Source organism: Typopeltis vanoorti, chromosome 11 (assembly GCF_054136105.1).
Source record: "Typopeltis vanoorti isolate ZY-2024b chromosome 11, IOZ_Tvanoo_1.0, whole genome shotgun sequence".
Classification (NCBI taxonomy): Eukaryota; Metazoa; Arthropoda; class Arachnida; order Uropygi; family Thelyphonidae; genus Typopeltis; species Typopeltis vanoorti.
The window spans coordinates 36015350-36041200 of record NC_143559.1 but is presented as its reverse complement, the minus strand read 5'-3'; the positions used below and the strand labels follow the sequence as shown (position 1 = coordinate 36041200).

Genomic DNA, 25851 nt, shown 5'->3' with positions numbered 1-25851 from the left:
TTCAGATAACAATGCCCTTACTACTGAACTTAACCATATTCTTAATACCTTCTTAGGCAATGGCTACAATCCCCAAAAAATCCAGAAAATATTAAAACCAGTTATCCCCCCCCCCCCTCCTTCATAATAGAGATTACACCAAATCTATTGTAATTTCTTATATCTGGGCAAGTCTGAAAAGCTAACAAAAAAAATCAAAAAAAAAAAATATACGACTTGACTACATGTTAAAAACCATATAAGAAACTGGCATCCCCTATCTGCTCCACCAAAGACCAGCCACTTTCCCTAGACCTACCTGGAGTATACCAGTTCCCTTGCAGTTGAAAACTGTCCTACTATGGCCAAGCAGGCAGGACAGCTAATATCAGGATATCCGAATACAAAGACTACATCCAGTTTCACTAATACAGCCACTCAGGACTTGAGAACCATGCATTCGATACCCATCACAGAATATGCTGGAAGAAAGCCACTTTACTACATCGCAGCAAATATAAATATGAACGATTATTCCCAGAATCAGTCTCGGCTCTAAAACACTTCCCAAACTTCAACAAATTTGGGTGCATGAGACTTCCCCAAATATGGGAAGCTTGCATCCTAAGAACATCAGCCCAACAGCTAAGACAACCCAATTTAGCTTGCTAGGGAACACCTTTAGGTCTCTAGGACCAACACCAGTTGTCTTCTTCAACCTCATTTGTCATTGTTAGTGCATGCAAGCACATATCATAGTTTTATGTTCCCAGAAGATGGCAATGTAACATTCCCGAAATACTGGAAGCTATTGATTAAAGTTTTTTAATTAATATTTTAGTATACACTGTCATTTCCTGAAAAATTTAAAGTCATATATAACCAATGTATAAGTTTATCTAAAAGAAATAGGTTGCCAGCTTTCACTCTATACATCATATGTTATGGTACATGGCTTTTTAATCCTCAAACTTTGCTCAACTAATGCTGGATTCCACAATACTGTTATTTTTCCTACTTTCTCCCTCAACAAGTGTAATTAAATAACAAAATACAGCTTTTCCCCTATTTTTTGTTGTTGTAAGAAGCTTTATCAACAACAAAAATAGAAAAGCAGCAGGAATTTGACTCTCTCGACAAGTACAAATTTTGAAATTGAGTCACCATACCATATCACCTCTTTTTTTTTTTATTTTAAATGACTTACCTTGTTGACAATGCATTAATGTTATTAATATTTTGTGTTATTAATGTTAATACGTAATGTTATTAATATTTTGATCACCAAGTTCAGTACTTTGCTGTCTGTTCTTGTTCTGATCCTTTTTCTTATCCCGTCTAAATTTATTCAAACGTTTTTCCACCTTTTCCAATTCTCTGGTCAATTTCCTAATAATTTCTTTTAATCGAGCTATTTCTAATATCAACTTATCCTTAGAGAAATTATCATCGACACTGCAACAGTACTTTTGTTCATCAGGACAAACGCTCTCCTCAGTAGCAACAACTTGAGCTTTAGACACTGCTTGTTAGGATGAGTTTTCGGCACAATTTTTAAGAGGCATTAGCTTTTTTTTTTTTTTTTTTTTTTTTTAAACTAATAATATTCCTGCTATTATGTTATAAAATGCTGTAGTACAATAATTACACTAAAACTACTAAAAATACAAAATTAAATCTAAGAAAACACTTATTATGTTACAAGAAACTGATAAAGCCAGGTATATTGGAGTTATAGTGGACAGGAAGTTGAAGTTCAAAAGTCACACGTAGCAGAAACTGTGAATACAACAAAGGTTATTTTACCTCTTTAGGTCTTGATACAACTGCATCTGAACTACTGTGTGCAGATTTGGCCTTATGGGTTCCAAGTGGATGAACAAACTGTGGAGAGGATGAGAAGCATTATAAAGATTGATATCATGATTACAGAATGCTGCTCATGAGGACAGATTGAAAGTATATGCACAGCAGACACTGGTAGGTAGGAGGAAGTGGAGTGGTAATGTGATAGCCTATACACATTTAAAAGAATGTTATGGGATACCTGCTGATGAATTTTTCATTATATGGAAGGTGAATGGAGGGGAGGGGCATGGAAATTCAGTTAGCGTGCAATTAATAAAGGTGCAGGAGCTATATTTTTCTCTCACAGAGAAGTGAGTGAATCTAGCATGAATGAGTTTAAGAGAAGGTATGCCAGCCAGTATAGTGATATGCAGCTTCTCTTGATGAGTCCTCGAGTCACATCTCTGTTAATAATAATAATGATGATATTAACTAAAAAGAAAAATGAATCTAATAGTTGCTTTATGCATTTTGAGAAAAATATCTAAATAAATTTTGTATATTTTTTCAAACTCTTTTCTTCACTACTCTTTTTATTGTCTTGTAGAGGGCACTTCAGCCAAAATAAATTCCTACTATCCCATCTTATATATGTCCCAAACTAACTTACATACTTCTAAATTATTTCTTGTTAGATAATTTCAACAAATTTCTTTCTAAGTAAATCCACTTATCTTCACGTTCAATAAATACCTGGGTGAGCTGTGCTGAAAGAATTAAGCAGAGACTTACACAAGCGAATCAGAACTTCATTCTGCCTACAAATGTATCTTATTTTAATTAAATATAAAATCTTTTATTTTTTAATAAGTAATTTAAGGAAATTACAACTTCACTAGGATATACATTAAAATAAATTTTAATATATTTCAATATTTCGGCAACGTCACGTTGCCATTTTCAAGAAACTTAAGAACAAGACACGTGCATGCAGGCACAACAAACAGTAAATGAGGAAGAAGCAGGAAGCTATTATTTCTCCTAAAGTCCTGATGGTGCCCCCTAGCAGGCAATGATTGGGCTGAAGGTCTTCTGATGTAGGTTTCCCAAATTTGAGGTAGTCTCATGCAGCCAAATTTGTTGAGGTTCGGATTATTTCTTAGGGCTGAAGCTGATTCCATGAAAAACCTTTCATACTTGTATTTACTACGGTGTACTATCGTGGCTTTCTTCCTCCGTATTCTATGGCAGGTATCCAGTGCATGGTCAGCAAGACCAGAGTGGCTGTACTGGTGAAACCGGATGTAGTCCTTGTGTTCTGAAATTCTGATATTGGCTGTCCTGCTTGTTTGGCCAAAGTAGGGCAGCTTACAGCTGCAAGAGACCTGGTATACAACAGGTAGGTCTGGGGGGGGGGGGGATAGGTCTTTAGTAGAGTGGATAAGGGATGCCAATTTTTTATATGGTCTGTAACAAGAAGTTGTCATGTTTTTTTAGGATTTTTGAAATTTTTTCCAAGGTGCCTCGGATATAGGGTATGGTGATGGATTTAGAGTAATCCTTGTTGTGAGGGGAGGGAGTTGTGGTTTACTGGTTTCAATTTTTTTGGATTTTTTTTTTTTTTTTGGGGGGGGAGGGGTAGCCATTGGCTGAGAAAGTGTTGAGAATGGTTTAGTTCTGTGGTTAGGGCACTGTCATTCGAACAGATAACTTTAGCCCTGTCGTGTAGTGTCTTAATGACTCCATATTGTTGTGAGAAGAGGTGGTGGGATTGTTAGTGAATGTATCTGCCTGTATGGGTGGGTTTTCTATAGACTGAGAAAACCAAGGTTCCATCAGGATGGCGGGTGACTAGTGTGTCTAAGAAAGGAAGGCAGTTATTTTTTTTTCTTCTTCCAGGGTGAATTTGATTCTGGGGTGTTGGTTGTTTATATGTGTTAGGAAGGAGAGGAGTGCATCGGCGCCATGTGGCCAAATAGCAAACACATCATCAACATAGCGAAGCCAAATGGTTGTTTTTTGTGGAGCAGCTTCATATTTTTAACCATGCCTGCCAAGCCATACTTAGAGAAAAAATTGCCGCGACTCGCCATGTCCTGCATTATGCTAACGTAGCTATACAGGCACTCGAATATGACGTTTCAAGGACCTTAAGCCACGAAATTTGGTCTATTTTATACGACATCTCGTGCACTGCAGCGCAGAAAGAATTCAAAAAAGAACGAGATCGACACATCAAAAAATTTGAAAATTTAAAAAACAACTCTATCTCGAAACCACAACTTTCTACTGAAACGGTAGTCAACCTTTCGTCAATTAGTGTAAAACCTGAAGCACTCGAAAACCTCACACGTGGCCACAACTTCACCATTGCACCCAGAAGAATGCCTGCTGAAGATATTATGATAAGAATTGAACGCGGGATACGACATCTTCCAAACCACGTCGCCAACGATATTAGACTGGATGTAGCTTGTGTTCTGACCAAAGCTAAACCACCAAAAGCCAACATGCCCAGCAAGGAAATTAAATCTCTACTGGAATTAAAGAAAAACAAGAAAATAATAATCACCAAAGCTGATAAAGGGAACGCCACAGTATTGCTTAACCAAAAGGGTAAGCTGAAAGCTTTATTGTTAGATCGGGCTACTTACCTTCCTATCGAGTACAATCCCACCAACTCACAAATTAGAAAACTCCACAGGCTCCTTAAGAAGGTCACTTCTTGGCCTGTGGAAATCACTAACAAATTAAAACCATTTAACTCCATACCCCCCCCCCCATATTTATGGACTCCCAAAAATACATAAGGAAAATGTGCCATTACGCCCCATAGTGGATGGTATTGATTCCCCCCACACACAAACTAGTTAAACATTTGGCCAAAGCTCTCTCACACTATACTGGAAACACACCTTCACACATAAAAAACTCAACCCACTTCAGAGCCAGCATAGAAAACCTTACACTCAAACACACTGACATGATGGTCAGTTTTGATGTCTCCTCCTTATTCACAAATGTCCCACTCAAAGAATCCTTAGAGCTAATCCAAGCTAAATTTCCTCCCAATATCACAGCCCTTTTTCAGCTCACAATGAACTCGGGCTATTTTGTTTGGCAAGGAAAATTCCACAAACAAAGAGAGGGGACAGTCATGGGTTCTCCACTCTCCCCACTCTTGGCCAACTTTTATATGGAGACTTTTGAAGAAAAAGCCTTGAACTCTGCCCCACAAAAACCAACCATTTGGCTTCGCTATGTTAATGATGTGTTCGCTATTTGGCCACATGGCTCCAATGCACTCCTCTCCTTCCTAACACATATAAACAACCAACACCATAGAATCAAATTCACCCTGGAAGAAGAAAAGAAAAAAACAACTGCCTTCCTTTCTTAGACACACTAGTCACCTGCCAGCCTGATGGAACCTTGGTTTTCTCAGTCTATAGAAAACCCACCCATACAGGCAGATATATTCACCAACAATCCCACCACCCCCTCCTCACAACAATATGGAGTCATTAAGACACTACACAACAGGGCTAAACTTATCTGTTCAAATGACAATGCCCTAACCACAGAACTAAACCACATTCTCATCAGCCAATGGCTACCCCCCCCAAAAAAAAAAAAATCCAAAAAATATTGAAACCAGTAAACCACAACCCCCCCCCCCTCACAACAAGGATTACTCTAAATCCATCACCATACCCTATATATCCGAGGCACCTCAGAAAAAATTACAAAAATCCTAAAAAAACACGACTCAACTTCTTGCTACAGACCATATAAAAAATTGGCATCCCTTATCTGCTCTACTAAAGACCCCCCCCCCCTTAGACCTACCTGGTGTATACCAGGTCCCTTGCAGCTGTAAGCTGTCCTACTTTGGCCAACCAGGCAGGACAGCCAATATCAGAATTTCAGAACACAAGGACTACATCCGGTTTCACCAGTACAGCCACTCTGGTCTTGCTGACTTTGCACTGGAAACCTGCCATAGACTACAGAGGAAGGAAGCCACGATAGTACACTGTAATAAATACAAGTATGAAAGGCTTTTCATGGAATCAGCTTCAGCCCTAAGAAACAATCCGAACCTCAACAAATTTGGCTGCATGAGACGGCCTCAAATTTGGGAAATCTACATCAGAAGACCTTCAGCCCAATCGCCCAAGAATACCAACATTGCCTGCTAGGGGGCACCATCAGGACTTTAGGAGAAATAATAGCTTCCTCACTTACTGTTTTTTGTGCCTGCGTGCACATGTCTTGTTCTTAAGTTTCTTAAAAATGGCAACGTGACGCTGCCGAAATACTGAAGTATATTAAAATTTATTTTAATGTATATCCTAGTGACGTTGTAATTTCCTTAAATTACTCAGTAAAAAATGCATAACCAACGTCTAAGCCTTTCCACGAGAATAAAATCTTTTAGGCTTTACTAGTTGTCTTATCACTATTATTCCTAAAGTAAATTCTCTGTCAATTAAAATACCCTAATAGTATAATTAAACTGGTATTGAAATTGATATCAAAATTGGAGATGTTAATCTCAGCGCTTGACTTTAGGCAGATGATATTATACTCCAAAATAAATCCAGGAAAAAGTATGCAGGATTCCCTGATCAAATCGAACTGCTGTAATAAATTTGGAATGAAAATCAGCATTAAAAAGACAAAGACAATGAAAATAGGCAAAAAAATTGAAAAACTCAACTCAATCCTGAATGGAGAACCTATACAATAAATAAAACATCTCAGCTGAACATTTCATTAAAATTCCAAATTTAATGAACATTTCATTAAATTTGCCATCTTCACTAAAAAGTAAAGTGTGCCTTTTAGTGTGCCTTTAGGCACACTAAAGGCACACTAAAAGGCACTAAAGGCACACATTTTAGTGTGCCTTTAGGCACACTTTTTAGTGAAGATGGCAAATTAAATTTGGAAACAGACAGCTGAATTAGCAAAGCTGGTATGGTAGGAAGTCAACTGAATAAATTTATATGGAATACGAGAGAGATTAATCAAAACACTAAACTGGCTGTATACAAGACAGTGTTCAAACCAATTTTAACTTATGGATCTGAGAGCTGGGTTAAAAATAAAACTCTTGATCAAAGACCAGAGAACACAGATATCAGAATCCTGAGAAAAATTAGGGGACTGAACAGATGGTATCAATGGCAGTATCATATTAAAAACAAGGATATTAGGAAACAAATTATTATTATTATTATTATTCTAAGACCTCATGGAGTGACAGACTCATCTAAGAGGTCCAATTTGTCAAACACAGCTCATCATACTGTACCTTAAACACAATCAAATTCTCTGCAGACATCATGCTCTCAGGTAATGCATTCCAATCATTCACAACTCTCCATGCAAAAAACCTACTTCTTACTCCCTTGCTCACCCTCTTTTTATCCAGACTTAAGGAATGACCTCTTGTTCTGACCTAATCCCCCACCATTTTATGAAAAACCTCTTCAACATTAATCCTAGATTCTGCAAATTGCATCGTTTCAACCCTTCTTCATGTTCAACATTCCAGAGATCAGATACTATTTTGGACAATCACCCTTGGATCCTCTGCAACATCTCTTCATTCTTTTGAAAACCAGGTGATCAAATCTGTGCACAGTAGTCCATATGTTGCCTAATCACAGCCTTATACAATGGAACCAGAATCTCCTGTTAGATAATGTTGTGTCCTCCACAACATTCCCAGAATTTGTTGTGTTGTCCTCAATTTTGACAATATGTCCTCTAAATTTCAGATCCTTATCCACCATCTCTGCAAGATCTCTTATTTCCTCCATTTCCAACAATATATCCTTACCAAGCATAAACTCTACATCCCATCTTGTTTTCTAAATTTTAAAACCTTACATTTTGCAACACTGAACCGGCATGTCCACTCTCATGCCCATTTACTCAGTCTATTCAAGTCTACTTCTAAGGCCAAAGCATCTGCTCTACTCCTCATAGTTCATCCCAACTTTGCATCATCTGCAAACAGCTGTATATCCCCCATTCAAATCTTCTAACATATAATTTAAACAGCAATGGGGCAAGGTCTTAAGAAAAAAAAAACACTGGGCCACTTCACTCTTAACCATCTTTTTAAAAGAAAATTTCCTTAAAAATATAATTTCATGTCATCCACCTATGAACCAATTTCTTACTCATCTCAGTAGTCATCAATAATTTCTGATACATTTTAATCAGCAAGTTCCTCTGTGATCACATCACAAATCATTACCATAATTTATTTCCCTTGATGCTCAGCCTGACAGTTTCAATTTTGTTTTTTATACAAAATGAACAGTTCTAATTTTAATAAAGTTTACAAAGTATTACAATAATTCATTATTGTAATACCTGCTTTGGAGAGATAGAGAAATAGCATTACTTTCATGAGATTCTGAGTTTCAAGAAAGAGATAAAAATTAAACGTAGAATTTCCTTAGTATAGGTAGATCTGTTCATATCACTAGTGATAAAAATAACAGAACTTAACATCATTTTATAATGTGCCAGTTAATTTTGTTAGATATCTTAAATGTATATTTTTACTGTCCAAATTAATGCACATTTCCTTTATATTCTCCTGTGTCTTCAATGCATAGCTTTCTTCTTCATGTAGTTTCCTCAGTGAGAGGATGCAGCACCATGTCCTTCCAGTTCTCTCTGTTGGTGGCTTTCCTTTTTGTTTCTAATAGCCATGTGATCCTGTCCATGTCTTCAAGCCATGTCCTTTATTTTTTGCCTCTTGATCCTTTTCCCATAATTTTTCCTTCTAAAACTGTTAGTATCCTCTGTCCTACTAAACCTCTCAATAAAAACTAATAAAAACATTATCCATGTCATCAAAAAATCAGATAGAGTAATGGCAATTCTAGTGAAGTCTAAACCTAGAGATATGCTGATCATTCAAATATATGCTCCTACAGAACAGAATGAGGAAGCAGAAATAGTTAACATGTATGATGAAATAGAATGTGTATAAAAGAAGTTGGAGGCAAAAAAGATCGAATTATTTGTCTATGGGTAACTGGAATGCAAAAGTTGGATCAGAGAGAACATCTACACACATGTGGGTCCATTTGGACTCGGAATCCAGAATGAGAGAAAACAAAAACTGATTTCTGTAACAAGCACAGTCTCATCATAACTAACACTTATTTTGAGCAAAAACTAACAGCAAGATACACATGGGAAATTCCAGATGGAAGATACAAAATTCAATTAGACTATACTGTGGTCAGTAAACGTTACTTCAATGGAATACAGAAAAAGGTGATGCCACGTGCTGACTGTGGATCTGATCATAGACTGGTCTTAATGAAGATGAATATTCACCTGAAAACAATAAAAATTAAAAGAAGTCAACTCCTAAAATGGGATCTGCAAATGATACAAAATTCAATAGTAAAATCAAAATTTAATGAAAATGTTTCAGAACTGCTGTTTGCACAGTTGCAAAACGAAAATGAATCCTCTCAGTGGAATAGACAAGTAACTATCATAACATCTGCTAAAAACCACATTAATAAACACGAAGAAAGAAAGAAAAAAACCATGGATAACACAAGAAGTAAATCAATCTTATCAATGAAAGAAGAGCATAGAAAAGAGGAGCAAATGAAGAAGAATGATTATGATATAAAACACTGGATAAAAGAATCAAACAGTTATGCAGAAGAATGAAAGAAAACTGGATAAATAGGCAGTGCACCGAGATAGAAGAATTACAAAATAGGAACAAAACCAAAGAAGCATTCCTGAAAGTGAAAGAACTTAATGGAAAACCAAGATGTACACAGTCTAATAACATCAAGGATAAAGATGGAAACATAATCATTGATAAGGAAAATATAAATGGAAGATGGGTGGAGTACTTATCAGATCTCTATGATGATGATAATGGCAACATGATAGATGATTCACAACACCTTAAGTTAAATGTAACAACAGATACCACTCTACCGACAAGAAAGGAGATAGAACATCTAATTAAGAATCTTCCTCATAATAAATCCACTGGGTGTGATAATATCCCGGCTGAGCTGCTGAAAGCTTTGACTGGCAATAATAACAACTATTTAGTGGAATCCATTCAGAACATCTATAAAACAATAGAATTACCTGAAGTTTTTCTATCTGCATAACAATTGCAAAGAAAAATAATGCACAAAATTGTGAAGATTTACAGAACTTTGAGCCTAATATCCCATGCATCTAAAATTATTTTAACCGTTGTTAACAAACATTCTAATTAATCAAATTAAAGTAATCAAATTACTAACAGCTACTAATTGAAGGTAAAGAATTTGGATTTGATATAAATGCAAAAATGACCAAATTTATGAAAATCTCAAAAGAAAACATATCCGAGCCAGATATATTCATAAATAATATGAAAATTGAATATACAACAGAATACAAATATTTAGGCACCTACTTTACTGCAGATGGAAAGCAAAATAAAGAAATAAAAATAAGAACAGCCATAGCTAAAGATGCCTTCTTGAAAAATAAAGATCTGTTCAGAAATTCTGTGGGTATTGAGACAAAGAAAAGAATGATAAGAACATTAGTGTGGTCAGTTTTCACATGTGGAAGTGAGACCTGGATATTCAAGAAGAGAGTAAGACAACAGATAATGGCCTTTGAAATGTGGTACTATAAGAGAGCTCTGAAAATCTAATGGATTTTCAATGCGGCTAAATAGTTCCAACTTATACAAATCCATTTATCAGGGGCAAATTTGATAATGTTCATATATGGAAAACACTGTGAACTAAATATCTTTCTTCAGCCAATCACAACCACTGCTGGATTATAAACTTGTAAGAATTGGCCAAATATTACAATTTCAATCCACTTTGAATCATTTTCAGAAAATCTTACTTTAAGAACATATTATGTTAATTTTGGTTACCACAACATATATCATTCTTTCCCTAAAGGATATCAGATGTCATTAAGGCTCATTCTTTCCTGACATCTAATTATTTAAATTTACTTTCATTCTATACATAAGTAATTATGCAAATTTTTTTTGTATGGTGGAATATATTTCAGCTAAATATTTCCACATATCTCATCAAACATAAATGACTGATGAAAAATCAGAATATTAGCTTGATCATAAAATAATAATAAAGAAAACAGTAAAATGCTATTTTTGAGGATTTAATTTATGACTAATAAGTATCAAATTCAAATTATAATTATTAAACAATTCCTAAGCTGGAAAAATACTTACATACATTTCCTGTATTATCAAAACCCTTTAGATCTTCAAATGTTATCTTATTAGACAAAAGCCTGTTAAAAAAAAAAAAAAAAAAGTGCATTAACAGTCTCTTCAAATACAACTTCTTTTAATACCTTTCATGAGTGGGAACCACATAAAAAAAAATAATAATAAAATAAATAATGAAATGCATCAAAATCTTATGCATGATCAAGCTAAAAATAACATTTAAAGTACTTTATGTTTTGTTTTGGAGAACCCATCTACAAGAGGTCGGTCAACTTATAGTACACTAATATCATGAATAGCAATGTAAACTGTATTCCTTGGGAAACACATGGTGGGAGGCTGTTCCAAAGGGCAACAGTGTAAGAAATAAAGAAAGAGGAGGAGAAATTTGTTCTGTGGGTTTGGAGTTGAACTGTGAGAGGATGTTGGTTGGCTGCTGCAAGCATCTGAATGGATTTGTAAGAGGACATAGGAATTATTGATGCCAATTCTGATAAACACCAAAAAAGTATTTATAGAAGAAGCAGGCTGCAGAGATTGAACGGCTGTACAAATATGAGTGAAGTTTATTAGTGAAAAAAAGAGGAATCGTCAGTCAATCTAACTGCTCTTTTCTGTATAGAATCCAGTATCTTTATGGGGCTCTTAGGGACACCACCCTAGATGTGAGAGCAGTATTCAATGGTCAGGAGATTTGTATAGGGTTAGCAGCTGCTGTTTGGAGTTAAAGTAATGCCTCCAGTGAAAGAGAAAAACCAAACTTTCTGGATGCAGAGGAGGCAATATTTGCGATATGTCTATGTCAAGAGAGAGATTTGGGATTAGAGCTATTCCTAGAAGGTAAATCTCATCTTGAATAGAGATCTAGGGACTAGAAAAACAAGATTTTTATTTTTTTTTGGTGGGAAATAATGCAGAGCTATGCACCACTAGCATTGATGTTGTTGATGTCAATGTGCTGCCATCAACAAAACTATGTACTGGTGTTGCGTCCCAATTTACGATTTCTACTCTAATCTTACAAATTCCTTTTATCTATATTCTTCTAACTTCTATGTCCGAGATTTTTACCAAAACTTATACCAATATCTAAGTTATTGCTCCCCGTAGTACCCCTAATATTTGTATTTATACTGTGCCTTTTGGGATATTTAGTTTAGGATATTACATACATAAACAAGGAGAAAGAACTCAAATATATCCGAAAGTGTAACTATTGCAGTCGTGACACTTAACTCGATTCTCAACTTAAATTATCCGTGTGACAAAGTACAATATTTTCAAGTGGTTATCAACTGCACCATTTATGTTGTCATAAATAGGGAGAAAGTCAATCTCGAATATCTCTCTTAGTATTTAAATATTATTGCAGTCGTGACTCTTAATCTCTTTCCTCAACATTAAATTTCCCGCGTGATTAGGTACAATGATTTTTAAGCGGTGCATTGGATTAGCAACATCAGACAACTCTTTTATCATTGAACAAAAGGTTTATTAAGTTTCTAAACATGGTACAATTCAAATACTAAACTAAAACACTTATAGACTAACATTAAATCAATACAAGCAATATGGCTATTTGTGATTATGCCGCCATACACATTAATTCATAAATTCACCTGATGTGAACAAATTAGATCTGAATATTCATACTGAAGTAGATTAACAAATCATTCACTGTTAACACATACTTGTGACATTTCAATTATTGTATACATTACATTAGGCATTCAATTCTTAGGATACGTAATTACTTAATTCACACTATTCCGTTATACCGTTATTTGCACTAACACACAATTATGTCATTTAAATATCTTGTGCAACATAATAGACATGCAAAATATCTTAGGACTCTTAATCATTCACAAATCTTTAACACTAGTCAATCTACACATAACACATTCTATCATATACTAAAGTCCTAGTATAACTTCAACAGTTCTGTATTGGAATCACGATACTTTTTACAGACAAATTTCTAGCTAACATAGGTTATGATTTACAGTACCTTTCTTGAGCTCTTCGTATGGCCTTTATTCTTTTCCAAACGAACCTCTGGTATAACTTCTCGTAACTCTGGAATACTTTAACACACATATATTTGCTCTACTATCAGCAACGAGGACATCGATCTCTTTACAGTTTTCTGCTTTGCGTAGTTATCACTAGCGTCGAAATGAAGAAGATCCCTCCTTTTCTAGGACTCTATGGCAATTTTTCCTTTGCTTCCTACTCGGGAAAACGGGAATCGAAATTCCGCTCACTTTCGTTTCCGTGTTGTGACAAGGAGATATCACCCCTGTCGCCACTCAGGAAAACCCCGTGAACTCCACCGGAACCAAAACCAAACTCCAAGGCCAAAAGCGACTATCCAAAAAGAGTCTCCCCCAGGGGGTTACCAACCCTTTTATAGCTGCTTCCCTAACGGCACCTTTTCTTACTTCCTTTCTCCTCCTTCTACTTGTTTTTTAATCTTCGACCAATTAGGGTGGCGTTTTCTCACCAAACGTCATTTGATCGGCAAGCCCGTTCTCAATGTTTCAATCCGGGAATCGGCCCTAAGCAATAGCTTTGCTTTTCTTGTGCTAGCCTGACTTAATCCCCTTTCAAACTTTTTCTATGAATTCTACTTAATAACTTAATCTCTCACATAACGTATTTTATGACTCACCCCTTTCTACTTACTTACTTAACTCTCTCATTTTTAATTGTATTACAATATTAATCTATACTTTCCTTTGTTAGCTACTTATTTAGTTAGAATTCCTTATTTAAGTCATATTACAATATTAATACATTCCTTCCTTTATCAGCTACTTTAACAACCCTTACGTTTTATACATATTACTGGATGCAAGAAATTTTCCATTAAATAATTCATTTTTTTTTGTAGGGGTTTTAATTTAAGATATTTATTCTTCATGTTACACCATGATAGCTGAGAATACTATATTCCTAAGATATCAGGTGTAACACTGGATTGGCAGTCAGCTGGAGTGGGTTGTCATCACTCAAAGTGTCCATCATCACTCAAAGTGAACATCCATTCAGAAAGTTGGCTATCCAATTGCAGAAGTCAGGGGTAGACCAAATGATGGGGAGTTTACTTAACAGATCTTTGTCAAACTAAGTCAAAAGCCTTGGTGATATCAAGGACAACCAACTTGAGATTTGCCAAACCTTTCTATGGCATATGTCCAGAGATGGGTGACATAGGTTACTAGATCCCCTATTGATCAGCAGTGATGGAATCCATACTGTCAGTCATTAATTTGAAAAGACCTGGGTTTTTTTTGTATAATATATACATATATTATTTTTAAGGGTGGGCGGACCGCTTTTTTTGTAGGGTGGGAAACTGATGAAAAAGGGGGCTGAAAATAGCAACTGCATTTTAGAGGAAGGGGAAGGGTTTATGGGATACATGAAAAGAGCCTGCTCCCTGGCCCCCTTTTCCCATAAACCCTTCCCCTTCCTCTAAAAAAAAGTTGCTATTTTCAGCCGCCTTTTTCATCGGTTCCCCACCCTACAAAAAAGCGCTCTACCTCCACCCACCCTTAAAAATTCAAATTAATTTTCCCACATTACTTAAGCCCCCCCCCCCACTACTCCCCTTTCAATACCATAACAGCAGAAGTATGCACACGGCAGAAAGAAGACAGGCAACAACATCCAAGAAAAGGTATGTGCGAATTTTCTTCTATTATGCTACATATATTTGTCTCTAAAATACATCTGCAATGCCCTAAGAATTCTTGAGTAAAAAGCAATGACATTAAAACAGGGACACTCCTAAACAAAAGCAGGCAAAATAGCCTTGAAAATAATATTATTATTATTACTTTTTTTTTATTTAACCCACACCCAAGAGGTACAATAATACATCAGTGCTGAGAGGAGAATGCAGGTAAGGATTGGGAAAAATTAAATCTATTAGCATTTGTCTTGAACAGGTGGATGTTGTAACTGTTAGAACACACATCATGAGGAAGACTGTACCAGAAGACGGATGCAGGATGAGGAAAAGCACATTTACAGTTGTACTGAAAAGTGATACTACACAGCTGGTGCGTGTTTTAGCAGCACTAACAAAAAGTGAAAGAATAAAGTTTGCCAGTTCACTAGAGCAGCAACCATTACTGAAACTCCAAAAGGGACACAGAAGCTGAAGCTGATCTGTGAGACAGAAGTGGGTCTGTGAGAGAAAAATCATCTATGAGCTGAATTGTTCTCCTCTGAACAGCATTAAGAATTTTTTGGGAGGTTTTAGATGCACCATCCTGAACATGTGATCAGTATTCTAAGAATAGATGGATTTGTATAGGATTAGTAACTAGGTGGGTACAAAATAGCATCTTGAGTGAAAAAGAATGCCTAATTTTTTTAGAGGCTGAGGAAGCTATTATTAATGGAGGAAAGAGTGCTATAAAAGGAATTAGAGATGATAAAGGTGACATGAAAACGGGAGAAAAAGATATCCTTGAAGTATGGAGTAATTACTTTGAAAAACTGCTAAATGAAACAAGCAGTGATGACAGCACAGTGGTAAAAAACACTGACCAGGCATGCAGTCAGGAATACATATCCATACTTGAAGTAGAAAAAGCCATCAAAGGCTTGAAATGTGGAAAGGCAGCAGGAGTAGATGATATTCGACCAGAAATGCTGAAGCATGGTGGTATAAGAGTCTTACAGTGGCTGCACTGCATAGTTCAGAAAGTCTGGACAGAGGGACGAATTCCCGATGATTGGAGTAGAGCTCTCATAGTACCCATATATAAAAAGGGAAATAAAACTGAATGTGAGAATTACAGAGGTATTTCCCTACTGAGTGTTCCTGGCAAGATCTATGCAAGTATACTTGAGAAACGGTTGAGAAGAATTGTGGAAGAAAAGCTTGGTGAAGAACAAGCTGGATTCAGGCCAAATAGAGGCTGTCAGGATCAGATCTTCACTTTACGACAAATAGTCGAGAAAGCATGGGAATATAACAAAGATCTGTATTTAAGTTTTGTCGATTTGGAAAAGGCATATGACAAGGTGCCAAGAGAGAAGCTATTCAATACGCTGCAGTTATATGCTGTCAATGGGGCATTATATCAAGCAATACTTAGTCTTTATTTGAGTTGTAAGGCAGCAGTTAGAATTGAAGCAAGTACAGGAAGATGGTTTAATGTTAAATCTGGTGTGAGACAAGGATGTACATTATCCCCTCTGTTATTCATTATCTATATGGATCATATTATGAAGGAATGTGGTATTAAACCTGATATCAAAATTGGAGATGTTAATGTCAGCTCTTTGCTTTATGCGGATGATGTTATACTTCTAAATAAATCCGCTACAAGTCTGCAAGATTCTCTGACTAAATTGAATAGCTGTTGTAATAGATATGGTATGAAGGTCAGCAATAAAAAGACAAAGACAATGAAAATAGGCAGAATCATTGAAAATGTCAACTGTGTTGTGAATGGAGAACCTGTGGAACAAGTAAAACATTTCAGTTACTTAGGCACGATTTTTACTGAAGATGGTAAATTAAATATAGAGATAGACAACAGAATCAGCAAAGCTGGTATGGTGGGAAGTCAATTGAATAAATTCATATGGAATAAGAGAGAAATTAGTCGGAACACTAAATTAGCTGTATACAAGACAGTGTTCAAACCAGTTTTAACTTATGGATCTGAGAGCTGGGTCAGAAGTAAAACACTTGACCAAATACTAGAGACCGCAGATATGAGAGTCCTGAGAAAGATTATAGGCGTGAACAGATGGCATCAATGGCAGTATCATATTAAAAACGAATATATTAGGAAAGAACTTGACATTGTCAGCATCCAGGAATGCATTAGCAGAGCTAATCTCAGGTGGTATGGTCACTTAAACAGAATGGGCGAGGAAAGATTAGCAAAACAAGTGTTCTCTACCAGGTTGGCAGCAAAACGACCCAGAGGAAGACCAAGATATAGGTGGATTGATACGGTACAAAATGCTTTAGACGATAGAAATATAAGATCTGATAATGTTGGAGTGTTGACAAGTAACAGACTGATTTGGAGGAAAATTGTAGATATGAAATTAATAATGATGTTAATTTTTTCATGTAGTACTATCATATCCTGTACATCCCTTAAGGGTACATGGCAGGAATTTGATGATGATGATGAGGAAGCTATTCATGTGATGTGTTTATTCCAGAAGAGTGAAGCTACAGATAAATGTCAGTCCAAGGAAAAAGAGAGAGAGAGAGAGAGATCTGATCTGATGAATCAGCTGTGGCAATTTGTATAACTCATGCTTTAGAGAAGAAAGCAGGCACACATTCAAACTTTCAAATTGCATGCAAAGGGGTCACATGTTAGCATTCAACAAGGCAAAAGGCTGAGCTAAGCAAATTGTGTTTGAAGAAAGCTATTTTAGTGAAGGAATAAAGTTGCAAACTAGGATGTCTTGTAATGTCTCAAAGACATCATCCAGATGATTTCATGTGGTGAAGAATTATTGTAAACCTTGAAGAGGGCAACAAAATTACTGACACTGCCAGAGACTTTGGAATCTCACATGATGTTGTATTCAGGCTCTGGGCAATGTTTCAAACCAATGGAATGTGTTCCAGACATTTGCTAAGATGTTGCCCTCGCTCTACCAAGGAGCATGAAGACATGAAGACAGATTTTTGGTTATAGCAGCAAAACATAATCGATGCACCACAGCAGGTCATCTTGTAAGTCAGCTCCATTCAGACACAGGTACATGGATATCTCAACAAACTGTGGCAAGACATATGTGACAAGCAGACCTATATGCCCAAAGGTCTGTAGTCTGCATCCCTTTATCCACACGTCCCATAACTCATCGCCTTTATGGTGTACCCAAAGTGCATAAGGAGGGTGTTCTACTGCATCCGATTGTAGATGGCAGATCCTCCCCTACATACCTATTGGCTAAACACCTTGCCAACTTACTAAAAGGAAAAATTAGACAAACAGAGTCCTATACTAAGAACTCTCAACAATTTGTAGAGAAACTGAAGTACATCAAGACATCACAAATGGACATAATGGCCAGCCTGGATGTAGTATCTTTATTTACGAATGTTCCAGTGGAGGAGGCCATTAACATTATTAAAGATCTCTTCCCTACAGACATTACACAGTTGTTCAATCACTCCCTTAAATCAAATTTCTTCAAAGTAAACAACACAGTTGACCAACAAGTGGAAGGCCTAGCAATGGATAGCCCACTGTCACCACCTTGTGCAGACCTATTCATGGAAAAGTTGGAAAATGAAATTTTTATCAAAATTACACCTAACCATCGATATGGTGGAGATACATTGATGATATTTTCATCATTTGGAAAGAAAACACGGAAAACCTACAGGTGTTTTTAGAGAGAATAAACTCTCTTCACAATAAGATTAAATTTACTCTATAAGCTGAAAAAAACAGACAACTCCCCTTCCTAGACATACTGGTGAAAAGCAGGAGAATAATTTTAAACTTTCCATATACAGAAAACCTACAGATACTGGACGTTATTTACATTATTCTTCCAACCATCATAGATCACAAAAACATAGCATCATTCACATGTTATGGAACAGAGCTAAAAAGTTTATTTCAGATGAAGAAGAGGTACAGACAGAACTTTCTCAAATTGCTATAACACTATCACAGAATGGTTTTTCTACAAACATCATCAACAAGTTCTTTTATAAAGACAACCTCCAACAAGGAGGAACAGTCACCCAGTGTGCTTCAACAGTAGTCATCCCTTATGTAGATTCAGTCTCTTCAAGATTAACGAGAATGTTAAAATCTCACAACATCATATTGGTATTTAAGCCTACCACTATCATCAGTCAAGTATTAAGATGTACTAAAGGTAGTGTACCATTTTTCAAATATCCAGGTGTTTATAGAATTCCATGCACATGTGGCCTTTCATATATTGGGCAAACTTCAAGAAGCCTGGAAATCAGACAGAAGGAGCATGTTGGGGATGTCAATCACAACAGGACTGTCTCCTCAGGCTTAACACATCACTTTGCAACTTCCAACCATACAATTGACTGGGAAAATAGCTCTATGCCGTATTTGGATGATGATTACGGTTACAGAATTTGCAAGGAAGCGACAGTGGTGTTAAGAACAGGTAACAACCTCAACAGAAATCAGAGTGCCATACTGAAAGATATATGGAAAAACTTAATCGACTCACTCAGTTTAACGGAACTACGGAACTACAATACGCGATAAATCATGTAACACGTGTGCATACATCACATATTCATGATACTGACTGAAGCTTCTCAACATATGCACGCATTGTCACGCATAGTTTCAAACTTAACTGCCTAACAGTTAGCAACGCTTCTGTATTCTCTCATATTTTTTTGTGTGTATTGTTCAGCCTTGACAAAGCTAGACAGTCGCTAGCGAAACTAGTTGGCAGGATTTTATTAATAAAGTACCGATGGTCTCATAACCACAAAAAGTCTCGTTTTTAAGTATTTTATGACCAAATATGTATAACTTAAATAGCATATATTTTGCTCTGGATTTTAAACCAGCATCTTCAGAGCACAACTACGTGTTACAGTTAGCACGCAACAATGAGTAAGTTAAGCAATTCAAATTGTAATGGACAAAAGATCTACTAAAGTCCTTGTTTGGGGGTGGGGTCTCTAATTTTATAAAAAACAAGTATTACAACTATACAGGAGTTGATCTCAATAGTCTCTCAAATTTTTGGTAAATTACTGCCACCATACTTCTTCGGGTTAGGAGGCTATCAGACACTTTGGACACCCTTTCACATGGAATTAGGTGGAAGAAAACCAATGTGCTATATAGGTGTCATTACAGGTCAGAAAGATTAATTTTAGAGTCAGCCATGGCAATGAAGAATTCTTCTAATCTGAACAAGTATGGCAGCAGTAATTTGCCAAAAATTTGGGAGACTGTTATCTTGAGATCAACTCCAACATAGCTGTAATACTTCTTTTTTATAACATTAGAGGCTCCCAAACCAGTACTTTAAATTTTTATTATTATTACGTGAAACCTGGAGGTGTCACGTAATAATAATTCACCTACTCTACAACTCTCTGTCTCCACTACCCAATCCACCAACTATACAACGAACAACTATCTACACCAATGCCATCTACTGCCTACCACCACTAGTATTTTCATAGACTATAGCAAACATCCATGCCATTGGCAGGATTCGAACCCGCTGCCTTTTGGCTGGAGAGTAGATAAAGCTAATCATTCAGGCAACCAAGCCGGCAATTTTTCATCCATTACAATTTGAACTGTGTCACTTACTCATTGTCATGTGCTAAGTATAGCATGTAGTTGTGCGCTGAAGATACTGGTTTGAAATCCAGAGCAAAATATAAGCCACTTAATAAACATCTTTTTTATAAATTAGTTCAATTGGTGCTATAATACAGTTAAAATAAGTTACGAATAGCATTCAATTCCATTTTTGGTGCTGTGACACCACAATGAGCTTTGACATTCTTTCCCTCTTCACCAGTGTTCCATTAGATATGTATTCAATGCTCTCTTCTGTAAGGACTTCCAGCTGATATCCCTAAATTATTTGATTTTGCTATACACTCTGGATTTTTCCTGGCAAGGTAATTTATACAAGCAAGTGGAAGGTTGTACTATGGACTACTCCTTATAACCACTTTTATCAAATTATTTCACAAATTTCCCAATTTTTGCCATTTGACCACACATAAGTGGAGAATCAGTTTCTTAGATAAAATTAACAACCTTTTCCCTAAAATAAAATTCAAAAAAAGGAAAGAAAATGAAACAATAGTCCTATTATTTTTAAAATATCTTTAAATAATAGGATGGATGGATTTGGGATTTGTATAGGGTTAACAGCTCAAATTATTGGTAAAAGACCAAAACCTAGAACAAGATGGATAGACACCTAATAACATCATACTACAATGTCCAAACTGGAGAAGTAAAGTTTTGGAAAGAGAGGATTGGAGGCAACAAATCCAAGAGTCCAAGACTCAATTTGGGCTGTAGAGCCATAAGAAGAAGTAGCTCAGTGGGCAAAAAGCAGCAGCTTGAGCAGAAAAGATGTGATCTGATGTAATGTGTTTATGCCAGGAGAGGCTGGAAGTAAATCCTAGTCCAAGGAAAGAGATCTGATCCTGTCTGATGATCTGTGTATTACTAAGGGTAAGGGTAGACAAGCTGAGATCTCTTTTGCAAGAGAAAAGACAAGATTGAATTTTGGTGACATTGAAGGCAACCAGACTGTCCTCACCCCAACAAAGAATGGTATGGAGATAAATGTTTAAGACACTACCGAGAAATGAAACTTGGAAAGTCTGAGAACTAAATGATTGGTCAAATGAGCATGATGAATGGAGTGTACTATCATCAGCAAATCTATAAACAGGATTAGCTGACAGCACAGAGCCCTGAGGCACATCTGCATTGGTGGTGAAGTTTAAGGAGTGGAACCATGACACAATAACAACAGAGAGAAAGCTGGCTACCCAATTATTGAGGGCAGCAGGTAGACCAAAGAATGGCCATTGAGGCTTAGCAAGTCTCAATGCTAAACATGATAAAAGCACTGAAAATGTCAAGAGCAACAGCACATTTCTGTGACCCTAAGATGCTTCTGCATTAATCCACCTATATCTTGGTCTTCTCTTTCTTCTCGATCTTTTTTCTGCCATACTAGCATAAAACACCTGTTTTGCTAACCTTTCCTTCCCCATTCTACTTAAGTGACCACTGAATGCTAATGCTAAAGTTTCTTCCTAATATGAATTCTGCCAATGCTGATTGTCGTTATTAAATAATAATAATAATTTTTTGATCAACTGTCGTCTGTTCACTCCCCTAATTCTATTCATAACTCCCATTTGTGTGGTCTCCAGTTTTTGATCAACTGTTTAACTTCTAATACAGCTCTCAGATCCATAAGTTAAAAGTGGATTGAACGTCTTATATACAGCTAATTTAGTATTTGGATTAATTTCTTCTACCTCCTATCCTATTCTCTCAGCAATACGGCTGGTGGGGGGTAGCTATATGCTACCATACTAGGGAGATGATTATGAGCAAGGTGGTTTCCCGGTTGCCTTCCTTGTGGTAGTATATTTTATGACTGTTGCTGTGTGTGTGTTCATGGGACCGGTTTGCTTGTTTTGAGAGATGAAAAACCTGAGTTACTGAGGGGAAAAATCCTCCACCTCCATATGGGACTGGTTAACTCACCTTTAGTTGAAAGAGACCAGATAAAGATTCCTCGTGTCACTGATGGGAACTGAACCCAGGTCTTTCCAACAAAAGGGCTTTGTCTATACTGACTAAATATCATCTTATTCCATATAAAAATTAAGGTGGCTCTCCACCATACCAATTTTCTTGTTCTATTTTCTGTTGTCCATTTCCATATTTAATTTGCCATATTCACTGAAAATTAGTGAATGTAGTGAAATTAGTGCCTAAGTAGTGTAATATTTTTTGCTACTTATTTCTATATGTAGGATGTAAACATCAGTTGCATCATTCCAGATGCAACTGATGTTTTCAATATTCCTAGCTAATTTTTTTTTTGTCTTTTTATTGCTGAAATTTATGCTAAGCAGTTATTCAGTTTAATCAGGGGGAATCAATCCTGCAGACTTGTAATGGATTTATTTAACAGTATGTCATTATCGGCATAAAGTGGAGAGCTGAAATTAACATCTGCACTTTTTGATATCAGGTTTAATGTCACTTTCTTTCATGATTTGACCTATACAGATAATAATTGAGAGTGACAACAGCATGTACCCTTGTCTTACACCTGATTTTACAAATCATCTGTGTGTACCACCTTCAATTCTAAATAATGACTTACAACTTAAATACTGCTACTTAAATACTCGACATAAGTATACTGATACCATATAATTGAAGTATTTTGAGCAGCTTTTCTCCTTCCAATATCATATCCTTATTATTCCAGATAGGATAACTGTCATGTGAGGCTACCATCTACAAGATTACGACTGAATGCCTTTAATTAAGAATCCCATCTAACCACTACAATGATACCATTTGTGCCCCGATGCATTAGTCAGATTTCATTAGTCAGATTTGCTTCCGTACCATTACAATACAAATACTCAGGTGATGAGGTGACTAGAATAAAATCATTAAGGCAGCTATTCAGATTATGTGCTAGATGTTGTGCTTAGAAAAGTAACTACCATACTGAGATCTATCGAGAATCATCCTCCGATTAAGCAATTTGGATCTATCCAAAGAGTGGCATTTAGTCTAGTTAAAGACTTAGATTAATTTAGGCTTAATCAGCATGAGAAAGGAATTGTTAACACAGGATTATGACTGAATCCTGTTGGTGAAATTATCAGAACAGGTGTAATGAACAGCTCTAGTGGCAACAGTCGTGGCTAGTAGCTGTAAAAGCAGGTTTGCAGTAATCATACTGACATAGCAATTATAAGAAACTAGCATAATCTAATAATAGTAGTGTAACAGCATAAATAAAACTTTAAGTTATACTCCAAATAAGACAGTTGTGTGCAAAGCTACCATCTCTGTGATTGGGACCGAATGTCTCTAAATTGGAATCCCATGTAGCCACTACAACAATATCATTTGGGCCTCATGCAATGAAAGCTATACAAAGTTGATTTCACAGTACAATCACTATGATGATGATCTCACTAGAATGGAAGCATTCAGGTGTGACATGTAATTCTCACATTGTTTTATTTCCCCTTTTTTTTTTTTATGGATCAGTACTATGAGAACTCTACTCCAGTTCATCTGGGTTTCATTATTTTCATCATGTGTTCTAAATTATGCAGTGCATCATCAATTCCCAGATGTGCACTCTCAAAATACTATAACAGTACTACATGATTAAGTTTATATATTATTACTAATGCCCTGTCAACAATGTTCTACCAAATTAGTCTATCACTTGCCAGCACTCCAATATTATTAGATACTATATTTCTGTCTTCTAGAGAACTTCTTACTGCATCAATTCACCTACAAATTGGTCTTCCTTTGGATCTTTTTGAATTTCTAGAATAAAAAACTTTGTTTGCTTACACTTAGGTAAAGGATTACACAAGAATACAATTTCTTGACAAGTTTAATTTAATTTGTAACCAAGTGGGAAAAAACTTTCTACAACCATTCTCTTTACACTGAACCACACAAAAAAAATATTCTAGCAATGGTACAACATAGTGGTCTTGCTCAATTTCCTCTTCTGCACTACTATTATTCCCACTCATCATCTCTAATTCCTAGATATCCTCTGCTGTCAACTCATTTCCATGATCATCAATAATACCTCCATTCCAAATCCAGTGATTAACCAAGATTGACAATTTCCTGATCTAAAATTGTACTTTTAGCATCAACTTTGTCAAATACATGAATGACTGAAGGCCACGAGTTTTTTCTGGCTGCAATGAGGGACCAGGCAGAAACATTATTCCAAGAATTTATTTGAGCATAGGGGATGGTATTGCATGAGAGAAATTTGACTCTAATATCAAAATAAGCCCCCAGAAATCAAGCATGTTCAGGATTATAAGTTGGTGCATTAATTATCCAAAAGTAGCTCTTTTAGGTCTTGACTGATGGACAAAATACTTCAATGGCTCATTTGTTGGATAAGTGTCTGTTTATCCAGGCCTTCTTGTTACACCACCAGCACCCAATATGCTTTTGATGACTTATGGATTTTCTGAGTGTTACACTAGCATTGCTAAACTAGTTGAATACGTGCATAAGGTAGATTATTAATTACATCGTAAGAGTAATAATAATATGTAATTTATTATTATTATTTAATAATAACAAGTAATAATTGAAACTTATTTTATGATGATTTCATATATACTGAGCTAATCATTGAGAGAGAGAGTGTGTGTGTGCGCGCGCGCATGTGTTTTTTTTCTTTTAATCTAACCGTAAAAAATATTTTAAATGTCAGTATAAGCTTAGTTCTGCCTTTAATATTTTTTTAATGCCATTTCATACTGGCATATGATTATCCTCACCTTACAATAATATGTATTAAATATATATACCTTTCAGAATGAGGGTTTGGGGAGGGAGTTCCCAAGTGATATTTTCAATTTCATCTGATGCATAATAAATCTACCACTGACATCTGAAATCAGAGAACAAATACTGTTTAATTTTCTGTGATTAATCTGACTGAGATGCACAGTTAGTAAGGGTGTAAGTTTTTCATGTAGTATTATCATAATATCCTGTACACCCCTTGAGGGTGCATGTCAAGAATATGATGATGGTGATAATGATGAGATGCACAACACTAATAAAAATTATTTTCCTACATAGCATTGTCATTTTTCATAATGAAATTTCAGATCAGTTATTCCTATAAGATTAATAACATGTTTTACAGAATAGATATTTTCATGCCCACATGCAAAATCACTTGTTCAACTGTTAAAATATGAAAAGTTGCTATACTAAAAAACAGTTAAAATAACTTTCCTACCTTATTTGTAATCTGAACATAGAATCTTCTAAACAAGAACATTCACACCACTTTCCTTTTGGATCTTCAAATTCAGGACCCTCTAAGGGAACCATCTGGAGAAGCCCAAAAGTGGAGAACTGTCGAACCGAACCAGGAAATGTTTCTGAATGATGCACTCTACCTTCATGTAATGCCTAAAAAGTTTAAAACAAATAATTGAAAGTTTCTGCAATAACAGAACACTGAAATGTGTT

General features: G+C 36.0%; 1 protein-coding gene across 1 annotated transcript in view; it reads right to left on the bottom strand.

Moving 5' to 3' along the window:
• LOC150101444 (calmodulin-lysine N-methyltransferase) overlaps positions 1-25851 on the bottom strand; it is a 296337-nt gene that overhangs the window by 213994 nt on the left and 56492 nt on the right. The window contains exons 2-3 of the mRNA XM_090400523.1: positions 25616-25791; positions 11051-11112 (exon numbers count right to left, since the gene is read on the bottom strand). Coding sequence (XP_090256649.1) covers positions 11051-11112; positions 25616-25791 — 238 coding nt within the window. The remainder of the gene's footprint in view (positions 1-11050; positions 11113-25615; positions 25792-25851) is intronic.